General features: G+C 59.0%; 2 protein-coding genes across 4 annotated transcripts in view; both read left to right on the top strand.

The window, feature by feature from the left end:
• Positions 1–330: 330 nt before the first annotated feature.
• SLC39A4 (solute carrier family 39 member 4) lies at positions 331–4773 on the top strand. The gene is made up of 12 exons (XM_065903093.1): positions 331–601; positions 1032–1316; positions 1693–1888; positions 1999–2141; positions 2234–2405; positions 2758–2930; positions 3038–3175; positions 3254–3382; positions 3563–3617; positions 3740–3892; positions 4249–4436; positions 4521–4773. Exons 1-12 carry the CDS (start codon positions 401–403, stop codon positions 4647–4649), a joined length of 1962 nt encoding a protein of 653 aa, XP_065759165.1. The 5' UTR covers positions 331–400; the 3' UTR covers positions 4650–4773.
• A 3397-nt stretch (positions 4774–8170) lies between these two features.
• CPSF1 (cleavage and polyadenylation specific factor 1) overlaps positions 8171–17045 on the top strand; it is a 14759-nt gene continuing 5884 nt past the window's right edge. For 2 of the 3 annotated variants that reach the window (XM_065903540.1, XM_065903539.1), the window contains exons 1-11: positions 8171–8419; positions 15192–15219; positions 15311–15453; positions 15533–15613; positions 15692–15843; positions 15925–16071; positions 16162–16301; positions 16372–16482; positions 16562–16655; positions 16737–16824; positions 16902–17024. In XM_065903540.1, coding sequence (XP_065759612.1) covers positions 8276–8419; positions 15192–15219; positions 15311–15453; positions 15533–15613; positions 15692–15843; positions 15925–16071; positions 16162–16301; positions 16372–16482; positions 16562–16655; positions 16737–16824; positions 16902–17024 — 1251 coding nt within the window. In that variant the 5' untranslated portion in view covers positions 8171–8275. The remainder of the gene's footprint in view (positions 8420–15191; positions 15220–15310; positions 15454–15532; positions 15614–15691; positions 15844–15924; positions 16072–16161; positions 16302–16371; positions 16483–16561; positions 16656–16736; positions 16825–16901; positions 17025–17045) is intronic. The other variant, XM_065903541.1, reaches the window with a different exon arrangement.

The following is a 17045-nucleotide window of genomic DNA, read 5'->3' as shown; positions in this document are numbered from 1 at the left end:
TAAGGGATTTTGAACATGAGTCACCTGTTCTTGCTCGGCACCACAATAAACCTTCCTCTGCTGCAAGCTTCAACCTCACCATGTGTCATGCACACAGACTTGCATTCAGTAACAAGACCCTTGACGGAGCTGAGGGGTGAGCCAGGCCCGTCCACCCAGGGACCCCACCTCACCCCCCTGGGCAAAAGCCCTGTGCTCAGGGAGGACCTGCCACTGGAATGGTTAACCTGCAGCAACACCTCTGCCAGCCAATCACAGGGCCCCACAGGAAATGCCTGGAGAGCCTCGCCGGGCGGGCCGTCCGGCCCAGCCCCAGTCCCACATCAGGCAGCTCCTGCGGCCCGCAGCCACCCAGGCGAGCACGGCCTACCCTGAGCTCAGGGCACCGGGCAGTTGCAGCATGGCACTCCTGGGCCGGCCCGGGCTGGGTCCGCTGCTGGCTGTGCTGGTCGTGCTGGTGGCGTCGGGGACAGCGACCCCCACTGCTCGTCTCCTGACCCTGCTGTCCTCGGGCCAGGGCGCTCTGGACCGCGTGGCGCTGGGCGGCCTGTTAAATACACTGGCGGACCGTGTGCACTGTGCCGACGGGCCGTGTGGAAAGGTAACACCCCCAACCGACGGGTCCTCCGGTCCGGCCCCAGCCCAAGCCCGCCGCTCCACCCCGAGGCTGAGGCTGGCTGCAAAGGGCCCGGGCAAACTCCAGGAGGCGGGCCGCACGGTGGCCTGATGCTGGGCCCTGCCGGCAGGCCCAAGCCCACCTTCCTCTTCTCCCTTTCAGAGCCCCCTGCCCTCCCTGGGGAGGGGTGGTACAGCTCTGGGATCCCACGGCTGCCCCCATCCTGTCAGCGCCCCCTTCTCCCCACCCCAAAACTGGCAATGGCTCCAGGCAGAAACCTCCCTGGGATGGGGGGACCCCCTGTGGGTATGCCCGCCTGTCACGGGGGAGGGTGGGGGTCTGTGAGCGACTGGACGGTGGACAGGAGGGTGGCAGCCCTCGTGTGTGGCCCCCGCCTGCCCGCCTGTGCCAACAGTGCCTGTCTGTGGACGACGCCCTGGCTCTGGGCAGGCCTGAGCAGCCCGGGGCCCCCTCGGGCCCAGCCCTGGAGCCCAGGCACATCGCCCGCCTCAGTGCCGCCGCTACCCTCTACCTCAGCGACCCGGCGGGCACCTGCGCCGAGGTCCAGGCTGGCCGCTGGGCTGCCCGCGCTGATCAGCTCCTGGTCCTGCTCGAGAGCCCTCAAGCCCTGAGCCCGGCCCTGACCAGGCTGCTGCAGCAGATCCAGGCCCACGCTGCTGGCCAGCCCGCTCCTCAGCAGGTGGGCGCCTGGGCCAGCTGCCCAGAGGCACTGGGGGAAGAGGGTCCCCGAGAGGGCCTGAGAGAAGGGGGACCACTCGGGTGGCGCTGGGCCTCAGCACCTTTCTGGGTGCTCGGGGGACCCTGGGCTGGGGGGTCACAAGTGGACTCTCACCACTGAGTCGGGCAGGGCCGCGGGCACCCCGAGAGGGCCCTGATCCTCGACGGGGCTGAGAAAGCTCCCGGGGCTCCAAGGAAGAGCCCAGACGAGGCAGGGCTGGGAAGGGGATGGCTGTGGTGCCCGGGGTTCAGCAGAGTCCGGGGGCACCAGGGGCACAGCGGAGCGAGAGGCCACTGTGGCTGCGCTGCTCGAGACACTGAGGCCGGCTCCTCCCCAGGCCTGTGTGGACCTGCCTCAGCTGCTGGCGGAGGCGGCAGGGGTGGGGGCTCCCGGCAGCCCCGGCCCAGTGCTGGCTGCCCTGCTGGACCACGTCAGGAGCGGCGCCTGCTTCCGTGCCCTGCCAACTCCCCAGTACTTCGTGGACTACGTGTTCCGGCAGCACAGCAGCGAGAACCCCAACATCACCCTGGACGGTGAGGCCTGAGCTGGGCTACAGGCCAGGGAGCACCCTGAACCCCAGCATGCGCGCCCCTGGGGAGTGCAAGGCTGGAGCCCACAAACTCTGATTTTCACCTCCTGCCAGAGTTGGCGGTCTTGATGGAGCGCCTGGGGCTGGGCGGAGCGACGGAGCCCCACGACAGCCACAGCAACGACAGTCCTCTGGGAAAGGGCCAGGGCCCTGTGCTCCTTGCCTCCCCCAACAGCAGTGCCAGCGCATGGGACACGGTGAGCCATCCATGTGCCCGAGTCCCGGAGAGAGGTGGGGGTCCAAGGACCACTCAGGGCCCTGAACACCAGATCTGTCACCCCCACCCTAGCTGTGCCTGAGTGCTCGAGACGTCATGGCTGTGTACGGAATGTCTGAGCAGGCCGGGGTGACGCCGGACGACTGGGCCCGACTGAGCCCGGCTCTGCTCCAGCAGCAACTGAGCGGGGCCTGCACCCCCCAGCCCACGCTCCCCACCCAGGACCGGCTCAGTCAGGCCGAGAGTGAGTGTTCACCCTACTCCCTAGCTGCGCCTGCGCGGCAGTGCACAAGGGGCTGGCAGCATGGAGATAGAACCAAAAAGGGAGGAGAAAGTAGCCGCTGGGCTGCAGTGAGCCGGGGCCAGGGCTGGCAAACAAGGCAGTGGGATGGAGGGGCAACAGAGAAGGGGGTACTACAAGGGAAGAGGATGGGGGCTTGAGGCCAGGGGCCAGTAGGAAGCCGAGGCCAGGACTGCACCCGACCGCCTGCAACCTTGGGGGGCTCCTGCTCCTCCCAGACTCGATCTGGACGCCCCTCCCAGGAAAGCAAGGGGCCATGGTTGGGAGGGAGGCGCTTACTGTCCTCCCTGTCCAGGGTACCTGTACGGCTCCCTGGCCACGCTGCTGACCTGCCTGTGCTCCCTCTTCGGGCTTGTGCTCCTCAGCTGTGCCAGATGTAGCACCACCTCCCACTACGTCATCCAGGTCTTCCTGAGCATGGCTGTGGGCGCGCTCACCGGTGACGCCCTCCTGCACTTGATGCCTAAGGTTGCCCCAGCCTGCCAGGGCCCTCCCTGACCCCTCTACCCACCTCTCTGGGAGGAGCAGGTCCCAAGGCACCGGGTCCAGTGTCCTCTGCCCACCCCCCCCACCAGGTGCTGGGGCTGCACGCCCATGACGGGGAGGACCCTGGTTTCCAGCCCACGTGGCACCTCCTAGCTGTGCTGGGTGGGCTCTATGCCTTCTTCCTGTTCGAGAGCCTCTTCAACCTCTTGCTGCCCCTGGACCCTGAGGTCAGGTGCTTGGGGGTTGGACGTGGTGCAGGGAGGGGTGGGGGAGACTCGGTGGATCCTGAGCCGCTGTCCCGGCAGGACCCAAAGGATGGGGCCTGCAGTCATGGCCACAGTCACGGCGGCCACAGCCATGGCATGTCCCTGCCCCTGGCGCCCAGCAACCTCCGGCAGCCGAAGCAGCTCCACGAGGGCTCTCGCGCAGACCTGGTGAGCCCGCCCTGCCGTGCCTCTCCCCCCGCGGCGGAGCCCTGTCTGTGCTTCCAGTCACCCCTCCAGGGCTTCCGCCCCTGGCCTGATCTGGGGACTTGGCTCCGCGCGTGCCTCCTCCACCTTCCCGCCCTGAGTCTAATCTATACGACCCGCCCCCCGACCCGGTCTCCCCTCCAGGTGGCGGAGGAGAGCCCCGAGCTGCTGAGCCCGGAGCCCCGGAGACTGAGCCCAGGTGAGCCCTGAGGGAGGCCCCGGACCGTTGGGGGTCAGAGTCTCGGTGCGCGGCGCAGGCACGGGGGCGGGGCGGAGGAGCGGACCAGGGCAGACGCTCACCCACGCCCGCCGCGCCCGCAGAGCTGAGACTGCTGCCCTACGTGATCACGCTGGGCGACGCCGTGCACAACTTCGCCGACGGGCTGGCAGTGGGAGCCGCCTTTCTGTCCTCCTGGAAGACGGGGCTGGCCACCTCGCTGGCCGTGTTCTGCCACGAGGTGCCCCACGAGTTGGGTGAGCCTTGCGGAGTTCCCGCCGGCCGGGGCGGCGCCTGCCCGCTGCGGGGGTCTGGGTGTGGCTGGTCGGCCGTGCAGTTGGGCGGGACTGTCGGGGAGTGGGCGCGGCCCTCGACCTGACCCCAGCCCCGCCCGCGCCTCTTGGCTCAGACTGTAAAGAATTCGCCTGCCGTGCAGGAGACCCGGGTTCTATCCCTGGGTCGGGAAAATCCCCTGGAGAAGGGAATGGCAACCCACTCCAGTACTCTTGCCTGGAGAATCCCATGGACAGAGGGGTCTGGGGGGTTACGGCCCATGGGGTCTCAAGAATCGGACACGACGGAGCGACTAAACCACCCCCACCGCCCGCCCCAGGGGACTTCGCAGCCCTGCTGCACTCGGGGCTGTCGGTGCGCCGCGCGCTGCTCCTGAACTTGACCTCGGCGCTCACGGCCTTCATCGGCCTCTACGTTGCGCTCGCGGCCGGCGTAGGCGAAGACGGCGAGACCTGGATCCTGGCGGTGGCCGCCGGCCTCTTCCTCTACGTGGCGCTCTGCGACATGGTCAGAGCCGGGCGGTCTGGGGCTGCCCCGGGCGGGCGCTAGGCGGGCGCTCTGAGCCGGCCCTGACCCAGGCCCCGTCCTTAGCTCCCGGCCATGCTGAACGTGCGCGACCAGCGGCCCTGGCTCCTCTTCTTGCTCCACAACGTTGGCCTGCTGGGCGGCTGGACCGTCCTGCTGCTGCTGTCGCTGTATGAGGATAACATCGCCTTCTGAGAGCTTCTGCCCCCTCGACCCTTGGCTCTGGCTCCTGACCCTGGGCTCTAGCAGCCCTTCAGATGGGATATCTTCTGGATCGCCCCAAACCCTCCCCTGCGCCCCAGTTCACAGCTTCAATAAATGCTCTTGTTCTTGGAGCCCAGTCTGCTCGCCTCATCTCGCCTCCCCAGGGGAGGAGGGTTTCCCACCAAGAAAGGTCGACAGGTGGGGCGGCCTCTCCCCACAGCAGTGCCTGGTGCCTGAGGGGGAGTCAGGACAGTCGAGCTCAGGGCCCTCCAAGAAACCAGCCTCAGACCCGCGTCTGTGATGTATGTGAAGTGAAACCCAGAGAAGTGGGTCCAGGGCTCGGGCAGCAGGTAGGACCTGGTGTCCACTCAGGACTGCAACCTCCCGCCCCCGACCCTCCTCCTCGCTTCCTGCCCGCCTGCTGCAGCTCTTCCCAAGATGGAGCTGCTTCAGTGCCTCTGGCTCTCTCCACCCTGGGCCCCGTTCTCCCACAGACACATCGCATATTGTGAGGGCGTGTACCACGTGCCAGGCTGAATCTGAGGGTTCTGTGGTCGCTGAGCTGTTTAGCCGTCACAGTTGCCCTGTGATATGAGTGCCATGACTGCCCGTCTGACTCGGACGAGGAGGGCTAGTGTCCTGGCCACGGCCCCAGCTTTGCCCACTCCTTCCTCTAGCACATCCTCGGGGTGGCTATGGCTGGTTGATTTTTTTTTGGTTTGTTTAGTTGTGGCTGTACTGGGTCTTCGTCACAGCGAAGCTCCATCCTTCGTTGCTGCTCAGGCTTTTCTCCAGTTGTGGGGATCATGGGCCACTCTCCAGTTGCGGTGTGTGTGCTTCTCACTGTGGTGGATTCTCTTGTTGAGAAGTATGGACTCTAGGACACTTGGGCTTCAGTATTTGCAGCACGTGGGCTCAGCCTTTGTGGTTCCCAGGCTTAATAGTTGTGGCACACAGGCTTAGTAGCTCTGCAGCATGTAGGATCTTCCTGGATCTGGGATCCAACCCATGTCTCCTGCATTGGCAGGCAGATTCTTTGCCACTGAGCCACCAGGGAAGCCCTGGCTCCAGTTTTGTTTGTTTTTTTAATGCCTTTTTTCAAGCTCTCAGAACTTTGTTAGGTGGAGTTTGGGCAAAAGCGAGAGAAAACCTCTGAGACAGTCGCCCACCTGGTTCAGCACAAGCAAGACAGAGAAGCCTTGGGTTGGAGAGTGCTCTCACAGGGATGAAAATACCTCTGAGTTTTAAATGGGGAGATGACTGGCTGAGTATCTCTGGACACAAATTCAGATTATTTTAAATATTTAACAAATATTTTAAAAAAATACTTAAAAACGTTTCCACCAGAAAAAGGCAAGTCTCTGAGGACAACACCAGACTAGAAGCAGGAGCTCCAGATCCATATGGAGACAAACCAGCGCCGCTTTTATGTTGGGTGAGGGGCAGGGGATATACCTCTGCTACTCCCAGATCAAGATTTGGAGGGAGGAGAACATGACAAATGACAAAAAGGACCAGTTTCTCAAAAAATGAGGGATAATGACACAGGGATGAAACTCAGATGCTGTTTTACAAGGAAGCAAGATAAGTCGTGACTCTTCATTGCTGTCTGACCTCAATACCCAAACTACTTTAAAGCAGCCCCTTCAGACACAGCCCTCCAGGGGGCCATGTAGGGCTGAGGGGGAGGGGGACTTATTTTCCTACAAGAGAAGGGGCTTGAGTGGGGAGAGTAGCAGCTACTCCCCACTCCCCCACAACTTCTATCACAAAAAAATACCTGTAAATGCATGACATACAATAGTGAATCTGGGAGGCAGGCTCCCCACGGAGGGCCTGCTGACATGTGGACACAGTTAAAGGCCTCAGTAATTCTAGGAAGGGCTGCTTGTGTTCTCCCAGGCCCATGATAAGCCCTGCCCCTGTCCACACCTCTCTTCAGGGTTCAATTTTGTTATGACTTTTAAAGGCACTGGTGTGGTTCAGGGGTCACACACCTATCCAGGCACCCAAGTGACCCCTTGGTACACAGCTCAAGTCTTGTCGCTGACATGACTAAGTGTGCAGGTCTGGATGCAACAAACACATACTTTGCTATTTTCTTGGCTTTGCCTATATTTTCTTACTTGTTTTATTTCTTAAGATTTCATTTCTTGGAAATTCCCTGACAGTCCAATGGTTAGGGCTCTGAGCTTCCCCTCTTCACTGCAGAGGGCACAGATTCCATCCCTTCATTCAGTTCAGTCAGTCGTGTCCCACTCTTTGCATCCCAGTGAACTGCAGCACGCCCGGCTTCCCTGTCCGTCACTAACTCCCAGAGCTTGCTCGAACTCATGTCCCTCAAGTCGGTGATGCCATCCAACCATCTCATCCTCTGTCGTTCTCTTCTCCTCCTGCCTTCAATCTTTCCCAGCATCAGGATCTTTTCAAATGAGTCAGTTCTTCGCATCAGGTGGCCAAAGTATCTGAGTTTCAGCTTCAGAGTCAGTCCTTCCGATGAATATTTAAGACTGATTTCCTTTAGGATAGACTGGTTTGATCTTGCAGTCCAAGGGACTCTCGAGTCTTCTCCAATACCACAGTTCAGAAGCATCAATTCTTCCACGCTCAGTTTTCTCTATTCCATCCCTAGGCAGGGAAATAAGACCCTGCAAGTCACGGAGCAGCCAAAAAGGGGGGGGAAGTTGTTCTTTTTACCCTTTCTAAATCCCATACTAAAAATAAATAAATAAATAAATAAATCCCATACCTGTTGGAGGGTACCTGGGGCGCGTCCCTGCCGAGCCAAGTGAAGAGAGGTCTGCCTAGCTCCCCGTAGTGGTCCTGGCTCCAGGGCCCTCGAAGCGGGCAACTACCAAGCCTTGGGAGGGAGCAGTGGGCAAGACGGGTGAAAAGGTGTCCTCAGGGGAGGGGCTCGTAGAGGGGCACGCCAGGGCCCCGCGTCGTGGGTTCGCCTTCTGGTGCTGGTGTCGGGGCGGGGGGGGGGGGGTGTCGTCCTGCGGGGGCAATGCTGAGCAGGGACAGGACAAGACGCCTCCAGGAAGCTCTCCTGACTCCTGTGCTAGTCGGGCTCCGCCACGCTTGCGGCAGCCTCCAGGGCATAATTCGGGGCGTGTTTGCGCCCGGGGGGGTCTCTGCTCCCCCGGCCTCCACACTGCTGCCAGCATCTGGCAGGGCGCCTGAGACCTCGCCTCTTCTTGCGGGAGAGACCCTCGGCAGTGACCCCATTCTGGGATCCGGGGGACGGGCAGGTCCTGACCAGCCAGCCCTGAGCCGCCCAGCCACCGTCCGGCTTCCAGCCGGCTCTGCGTCCTCCGCAGTGAAACCCGGGATCTCCCACGAGCTGGGTTTTCGCGGCGCTGTATGCGGAGCCCAGGAGCGGAGCCGCGAGGCTGCCCCCAGCCGCCAGGGGCCGCTGAGTTCCCCGCCGCCGCCGCCGCGCTTCGGCGGAGCTGCGCAGGCGCAGGACCCGGAACCTCGGCGCGCGGCTTCCGCGTCTGGGCGGACCGTGTTCGGTGCCGTACAGGTCCCCCGTCAGCCGGCTCCAACAGCCAGGAGGGCGCCGGCGGGAGTTCTACTCACCCTGTCTCCTTCCTGTGCAGCCCGAGCGCGGCGCCATGTACGCCGTGTACAAGCAGGCGCATCCGCCCACCGGCCTCGAGTTCTCCATGTACTGCAACTTCTTTAACAACAGCGAGCGCAACCTCGTGGTGGCCGGGACCTCGCAGCTCTACGTGTACCGCCTCAACCGGGACTCCGAGGTAGGCAGGACCGCTGGGGCCGCCGCGCCCCGCGGCTAGGGGTGCCCGGGACCAAGGAGGAGCGTGCCGACGGCGCCGCGCTTATGGTGTCTAGGAACCAGGTTCCTCAACCTCCTCACTCTCTGTTGGGCTCGGCGGCCTACCCTGGGCGTCTCATTTGCTCTTTTGTTTTTTCAACAAATCACATGAACATGTACTGTGTGCTCGGTTTTAGCGATACGGTAGAGAACAAAACCTGCACAAACTCGGAGCAGGAGGACACCTACTGACTAAATACACGCGTGAAAACACACACCTGTGGACACCCTGCAGGGACAGCGAAGGAAATAGATGAGGGCTGAGGGATCAGAGGAGCCTCCTTTAGGCAGAGTAGGAATTCGTTGGGGGAAGAACATTCTTGGCAAAGGGAACAAGGCTGGGTGTAGGGTGGGGGCAGGTTGTGGTTTGGAGGTCAGTAAAGTGTGATGAATCCGTCGGTGGGGAAAACACCAGGGGTGCTCTGGTTGCCCGAGGTGTGAGGGTTTTGGTGGGGGGTGGCTTATTGCAAGAGACATCTTCGCATCTGTTCTTGAAAGGGGAGTAAGAGCCAGATGCAAGGATGGGGAGGGGTGGGTTCCAGGCAGATGCAAGGCCAGTGTGCTGGCCAGAAGCATCTGAGGGCAGGCAGGGTTGGACTGGGGTGCAGAGTGGAAGTGGGGCAGGAAGGGTTGTCCTCCCCAGGGCAGGGTTCTGAGTAAGGGCTGGGGCAGCAGGGAGGAGGCCGCCTTCCCGGGCCCTTACTTCAGGACACTACTGTCTGTTTTGTGTTAAATGTGTGTACTGCTGTACTAATCCACACATGACGAAGCAAGCAAAATACAGAAGAATGTATAAGAGGTTAGTGACTGTTTTGTCAGTAAATAATCTTAGTTTAAGCTTTTGTGCTACAGCAGTTTTGAGATCAGTATTTGGCTTTTGTCAACATTTCAGTCAAAACTGAAAATGGATTTTTGCAAATAAATACATATGGCTCTACATTGAATGAGAGCATCTTTGCTGTATATACTATATTTGACACTGGTTTTCAGTCAACTTTCAGGGACAAATTAAATGTTTTTACATCTGTATATGTCTTACACATGGGTTCACAGCCCCTTAGCAGGCACTCACTTGTCTTTCTAGGAGTCATCTGTTAAGAGCCTGTTTTGTGTGGGCATCTTGGGAGGGGTTGGTGAGCTGCCTTCACGGCTGTGGTTCTGGGTGTGGGGGGCCACACGCTGCAAGTGCAGCACACACTGGAGGCCAGAGTGCCCGTGCACACCATCAGGACAGGATGGTGGGGAGCCAGGCAAGGTCTAACGCTCACCTCCTTGGAAATGTGAGATTTGAGTGGGTGAGGAGGAGCTGATGGGGAGAGCCTTGTAGGTGTGGGGAGAAGAGCTTTGAGGCGGAGCAAAGGTGTCAGGGCAGTAGGGAGGGAAAAGTGGCTGGTCAGGGGGCTCGTGAGGCTGGGTTGGGGCATCAGCAGGGCAGCCTGGAGGGCAGTCTTGGGAGCTGAGTGTTGACCCAAGGCCGATGGTGAGTTTGGGCAGAGGAGTGAGCTGATCTGACCCTGACCCTTGTCTCCTGGGGTTGCTGTGGCTGCGACAGTAGAAGGCGGGTGGTCGTTGGTGGGGCAAGCAGGCAGGATAGATGGGATGTGGGGCGGGCAAGGGAGCGGAGCCATGGGCCGTGCAGAGGCTTTGCCAGGGTTGGGTTTCGGGCCAGACTAACCCTGCAGGTGAAGTTGCTGGCACCTGCGGAGGAGATGGTTGCGGGGCAGGGGGCGTGGGGGCAGGAGTGCACCTTGGACGTTGTTGGAGTATGTGTTGCTGTTAGCAGCTTGAAGCAGCTGCCTGTGCCTCGTTGTCTGTGGTCAGGAAGCCGGGAGTTCCACCGTCTGCAGGCCCCACTGGGGTATGGTTTCTGCCATCTCTGGATGCGTGCATGCAGCTACTGCAGAAAGTATCTGTCCTTGCGTTGTGGCCTCCCCCAGGGCAAGGGCTGAGAGACCCATCAGACTGGAAGCCGTGGAGTCTTTCAAGACCTAATCTGGATGCTGGACCCTGTGTTTCTGAGCCTCAGATGGGTCCTGAGACCTGGATGGACTTGGCGACCCTGATGAGGAAGCCTGGGATCAGGCGGGATGTGGCCTGGTGAGGCCAGGAACCCAGAGCAGGAGAGTTAGCACCAGTGGACAGAGACAACTCTGTGGGGGAGATCTACACGAAGGGAAGGGAAGGGATGGAGCAGGAACTGGTAGGAAAAGCAGGGTTTTGTGAGGTGAGTGAGGGCACATTGATGCTCTGAAAGGAGGGAGCACTGGGCCCCCCTGCGTGCCCACCGAGACCCTCAGAGGCTTTGCACACCTTTCAAGAGTGTGAAGAACCCCACAGAAGACCCTCAACAGACCGGACACACTGTTGGGCCTGAGCAGGTGTCGCTCCGCAGCCTAACAGTGCAGGGCGGCTTCCAGCTCCCGGCGGAGCACAGAGTGTAGTGGCAGGAGGTGGCGTGGCGCCTGGGCGGAGCCCTCAGTGGCTGAGCCTGTTGGGGACCAGCCTAGTCCCTGCTGCAGGAGAGCCTGCCTGGAGCCCCAGACACGTGGTCACCAGGGTGGCACAGCCCTGAGGGCAGCCAGGAGCCTGGATGGCACCATAGGGACCCATGTGGACGAACGCCCAGCCTCTGCTCGGTGAGGCCTGGGCCCGATCTGGGTGACGGGAAGGACCTGTCTCCTTCTCTCTCCACGGGACTAGCCCGGTGTCTGACCAGTGGCCTCGCGGTGGCTGAGCTTCCTGGGCGCTGAGACCAGTCTGGGGCCAGACCACCCACGGGGCATGGCCTCCCTTTTGAGGCTCCTGTCCTTCAGAGCAGCCCCCAGCTGGGATGAAGACAGGATGGTGAGCCCCGTGGGGCCGTGTTCAGTCTCCGCCAGGGGGCCAGGTGCACGGGCAGGACCTGCAGGGTGGCTGCAAGGAGGGGAGAGGGTCCTGAGCAGGTGGTGGGCCTGGCACTGGGCGTGCGCCTGGCTCAGGTCCTGGGCCGGCAGACACCGGACAGCAGCCGGAGCATGTAAGCTGTGTGTTGGAGGCGGGTGAGTGCTGGCCTGGGGCAGCTGTGACCTTGGAGAGGAAAAGAAATGTAGGAAATGTAGGTCAGTTCCCTAAAATTAATGACAGTCTCAAGTAAATAGAAAAAGTATCATGGACAGGAAGTCTCAATATTGTAGAGATGTCACCCCCCCCAAATTAATCCAAAATTGTGTCCTTTTTCTCAAAGTTGCAATAAAGTTTCTCAATAGGTTTATTCATCTTCATTCTCAGATTTACATGGAGGAGCCAAAAATCAGGAATGTATAATTTTAAAGATGGACAAGATGGAGCAGTTGCCCTATAGGGTTGTCAGGAATCGTGTGTGTGTGTGTGTGTGTGTGTGTGTGTGTGTGTGTGTGTGTGTGTGTGTGTGTGTAACTGTGTAAGCTGAATGATTAGGCACAGAAAGACAAATTTAAAAGTCCCTTTTGGGGACTTCCATGGTGGTTCCACTGCAGAGAGTGCAGGTTCCACTCCTAGTTGGGGAACGATCTCCACATGCTATGTGGCCAAAAAAGTTACTTATGAATTGACCGTTTTGTCGTGAAATGTCCCTCTTTAATACTCTTTGCTTTAAGATCTACTTTGTCTAGTAGTAGGCTACCGCAGTTTTTTTTGTTTGTTTGTTTGTGTCCTTGCATAGAATATCTTTTAAAAATCTGTGAATCAATAGCAAATAGTTGGATGTTGTTTATTATTCTGATGGTTTTTGTTGTCTTCTGGCCTGAGTGTTTGGTTTATTTATTTATTCTGTCACGAATGGGTCTGGTCTGGCCTGTTATTTGAGGTAAGTTCTTGTGTAGTTGGGTTTGAATCAGCGTCTGGCATCTTGCTATTCTTTTATTTGTTGTTTTGGATTGATCAGCTATTTTATTTCGTTTTATCTCTTTAAGAAATATTTTATTTGTTCACTTATTTTTATTTTATTTGGCTATGCTGGGTCTTAGTTGTGGCATGTGGGACCAGGATCAAATCTGGCCCTCTGGCATTGGGAGCATGGGGTCTTAGCTACTTACTGGGCCACCAGGGGAGTCCCTCATTTCATCTTTTCTGTTGACTTCTGGTTGTGCATTTTGTCTTACTCTCTAATGAGTCACATTCGAGGTCACAGCAGTCTCTGGCTCGAGGGAACCTCCCCAGACAGCCTAGAATCCTTGTAACCCTTCACCCTCTTTCCCCGCTCATTGCGTCCTGTTGTCACAGGCTTGCTCCTGCAGAACATTACACTGTTGTTAGCATTTTGGTTTTACATAAATTCAGACTCTCAGAAAAGCTGATAAGCACCAGAATTTCCTGCATACCCTCATCTACAGTCCTGAACGTGTTGGCGTATCTCTGTCTTTTTCCCTGGACCTGGAGGATCCCCTTGGCTTTTCCCAGAGGTCAGCACACCTGTGCATCCAGGCAACACTACAGTCCCTGCTGGGACCACAGGCCCATGCGAGTCCAGGCCTGGTCAGACCCTTGGTGTGGCCCTGGGCGCTGGTGTCGGTGGCTTGGAGAGGTGAGTGGCTAGCCAGCCTCCCCACTGTGACGCAGACTGAGGTGGAAGGTGCCGTCTCGCGCTCAGACCTTCCTCTGCGCTCGGCGTCTGTGGGACGGCGGGGCGGCTGGGGCGCACCTCGCTCACCCTCTCCCCACCTGCGGGTGCACCTCCCTCCTTCCTCCTAGTCCTTCCTTCATTTATTATCACACATTCAGCAGTTCACACTCTGCAAAGGAGGCTGTAGTCTTTTTTTGTCATCTGGGGTCTTCAACCTGAAGACCTTCCTTTGGTAATTGTTGTTTTTTTGTGTGTGTGTGTGTAATAAAGTTTTATTAAAGTATAAAGGAGATAGAGAAAGCTTCTGACATAGGCATCAGAAGGGGGCAAAAGAGTACCCCCTTTGCTAGTATTAGCAATGGAGTTATATACTCTCCAATGAATCCGAAGAATGTCTGGAGGTTGTAAAAACCTCACCAGACCCACTCCCATAATTTACATTTTAGGATAACAGAGTTGGCTAGAAGGTTTAATCCAAAGATTGTCCTCCGGCAGGATACATCCTTGTAAAGACCAGACCTACTCCCATAATTTATGTTTTAAGAGAACAGGATTAGCCAGAGGGTTTAATCCAGAGACTGTCCTCAGGCAGGATACCTTATTGTTATATAACCCTAAGGAATGTAGAGGAAAAAAAGTAAAGTTTCTCCTTTCTTCCTCCTTGAATATCCCAGACCTCTCTCTCCTTGGGGACCCCTAGACTTCTTATCAACCTGCCTAGGAAATGACTCATTCCCCCCTTTTCCTTTAGGAGAATTATGTTGCCTAGGGAAAAGGGGCGTCGTTCTCATTCCATAACTGCTTCCGAGCTGACAAGGGGCGTTGTCCCTAAATTGGTGAGGCAACATATTCTCCTAATCCTCATAGTGAGGATGTCTGATCCAGGGGCCCCAAATGGTAGTGGGAAGAAGCTGCAGTGATAGCAGGAGTTTGAGCAACCAGTTTTGAAGAATGTTGCTGATGTTGATGATCTTGGTCCACCTTTGTCTGTCTGAAAACGTTTTTTATTTCAAATTCCTTTTTGAAGGATATTTTCATTGGGTTTACAATTCTAAGTTGACTGTTTTCTTCTTTCATCACTTTAAAGACCGTCTCTGAAAAAAATAAATAAAGACCATCTCTGGCTCCTGTAGTCAGTTTTAATGAAGGTGGCATCTCTGTTCTCCTCTGACTGCTTTTATGATACTTGTCTTTGTCTTTGATTTTCTTTCAACTGCGATGTGCTTGGCTGTCGTTTTGTTTTTTTGTCCTGTTTTGGGACTTGCTGACCTTGAATCTGTAGGCCGATGCTTCTCATCAGGATATTTTGGTTATGTCTTCAGTTAGAGGTTCTGTCCTTTTCCTACCTCTTCCTTCTAAATTGCCAGTGGTGTGTTAGACTAATTACGTCCACGTGTGTCTTAAAATGTGTTCTGTTTTCCCTCTGTGTCTTGTTACTGCACAGAGTGGCAGGTGGTCTGCATCTGGACCTTGTGTCTGGCCAAGGGAGACGGTGTCCTGGGCTGGACCCATCGCTGAGGGTGACTTTCATGCTTAGTCCGATTGCGTCCCTGCTAGAGACCTGCTGGGTTAAGGAAGTTGTGTTCTGGGGTTAGCAAGGATTTCTGTCATGAATGGGTCTCGTCTAACTGTTACAAGTGCTTGATATAGTCAGTGAAAACAATAGATGGTTTTTCTCCCTGCTTGAGAGTGGTGGGCTGTAGTGGGGGGCGTTCCTGGGATGCAGCTCAGTGGTGGTGTGGCCGCCTCCCCTCACCAGGGTCCTGGGCCCCGGACCCACCTGGACGACGCAGATGGGGTGAGGCCTGGCCCCTGTAGGCCCACCGTCACACCCAGTTAGGCTCAGCAGAGCTGGGGTTCCTTCTTCCCAGCAAGCACACGTCATCACTGGCTGGCCCAGGGTGAGTCTGAGTGGTTTGGAGGGGAACATACAGTGCTGTCCAGCCTTCGACCCTGAGAGCTTCAGGAGAGCTGGGAGCGCTTCCTGCAGTCTGGGGGCCCGGCCATCTCCAGGAGTGCCTGGTCGCCTGCTCCCCGTTGAGGGCTCGTGGCCACAGGGCGGGTCGTGGGTAAGGTGGGCCCTTCACAGTTTTTTTCTTCTTCCTCCCTCCTCTAGGCGCCGACCAAAAATGACAGGAGCACAGGTGAGTGAGCACAGGGTAGCTGCCCAGCCGTGAACCTGGGGGGTGGGGGCTGGGCATGGGCCCCAGACCCCTGTCCACTTTCTCGCTGCAGAGGGCAAGGCCCACCGGGAGCACCGGGAAAAGCTGGAGCTGGTGGCTTCCTTCTCCTTCTTTGGCAACGTCATGTCCATGGCCAGCGTGCAGCTGGCGGGTGCCAAGAGGGATGCCCTGCTCCTGAGCTTCAAGGATGCCAAGGTGGGGTGGGGGCAGGGTGGGCAGGGGTGGGGTCTAGGGGGTGTGAGGGGAGGGCCGCCTTCTGACCTGCTGCCCCCAGCTCTCGGTGGTGGAGTACGACCCGGGCACCCACGACCTCAAGACCCTGTCTCTGCACTACTTCGAGGAGCCTGAGCTGCGGGTAGGACTCGCCTCCCCACCCCCAACCCAGCCCCATGCCTCTGGGGGGGCGCTCCTGCCTGACGCCCCTCTCCCGCAGGACGGCTTCGTGCAGAACGTGCACACGCCACGAGTGCGTGTGGACCCCGACGGGCGCTGTGCGGCCATGCTCATCTACGGCACGCGGCTGGTGGTCCTGCCCTTCCGCAGGGAGAGCCTGGCCGAGGAGCACGAGGGGCTCATGGGGGAGGGGTGAGTGTGGGGGCAGGGCAGGGGGCCCTGCGGAGCCCAGGTCTGCCCTACGCTGCCCCCACTGACACCTGCTGCCTCCAGGCAGAGGTCCAGCTTCCTGCCCAGCTACATCATCGATGTGCGGGCCCTGGATGAGAAGCTTCTCAACATCGTCGACCTGCAGTTCTTACATGGCTACTACGAGCCCACCCTGCTCATCCTGTTTGAGCCCAACCAGACATGGCCTGGGTGAGGGCCTGCCGCGGGGGAGGAGCCCGGCTGGTCTCCAGGGGGCAGGCCCGCTGTGCCGGCCCCACACTGACCCCTGTTGGCCTCTAGGCGGGTGGCCGTGCGGCAGGACACGTGCTCCATTGTGGCCATCTCCCTGAATATCACGCAGAAGGTGCACCCCATCATCTGGTCCCTCACCAGCCTGCCCTTCGACTGCACCCAGGCCCTGGCGGTGCCCAAGCCCATAGGTGAGAGGGGCCTGGGCCGGGGGTGGGGTGTGGAGTATGCTGGGCCCTGCCACCAGCATGTCTGTTCCAGGCGGGGTGGTGGTCTTCGCGGTCAACTCGCTGCTGTACCTGAACCAGAGCGTCCCTCCCTACGGCGTGGCTCTCAACAGCCTCACCACCGGCACCACTGCCTTCCCCCTGCGTGAGTGCTGGGGAGGGGGGGAAGGGGCCCGGGGTGGCAGGGGCTGCTGCTGGGCCCGGCTGACCGCCCCTGCCCACAGGCACCCAGGAAGGTGTGCGGATCACCCTGGACTGTGCTCAGGCGACCTTCATCTCCTATGACAAGATGGTCATCTCCCTCAAGGGTGGTGAGATGTGAGTCCCCGCTCTGGGTCCCGTCCTCCCGGGCGGGGGTGGGGGGTGGTCCCCGCGCCCCAGCTGAGTGTCCCACCGCAGCTACGTGCTGACGCTCATCACGGACGGCATGCGCAGTGTCCGGGCCTTCCACTTCGACAAGGCTGCCGCCAGTGTCCTCACCAGCAGCGTGAGTGGGGTCTCGGGGGGTGGCCCCGGGCCTGGGCCGGACTGGGCCTGCCTCACCCTTACCTGTCCCGCCCCCAGATGGTCACCATGGAGCCCGGATACCTGTTCCTCGGCTCTCGTCTCGGCAACTCGCTGCTTCTCAAGTACACGGAGAAGCTGCAGGAGCCCCCGGCTGGCACCGCCCGCGAGGCTGCCGACAAGGTGGGCGTGGGCCCGTGGGGA

This window comes from Muntiacus reevesi, chromosome 12 (assembly GCF_963930625.1).
Source record: "Muntiacus reevesi chromosome 12, mMunRee1.1, whole genome shotgun sequence".
Taxonomy (NCBI): Eukaryota; Metazoa; Chordata; class Mammalia; order Artiodactyla; family Cervidae; genus Muntiacus; species Muntiacus reevesi.
This window is presented reverse-complemented; position numbering and strand designations above follow the sequence as displayed.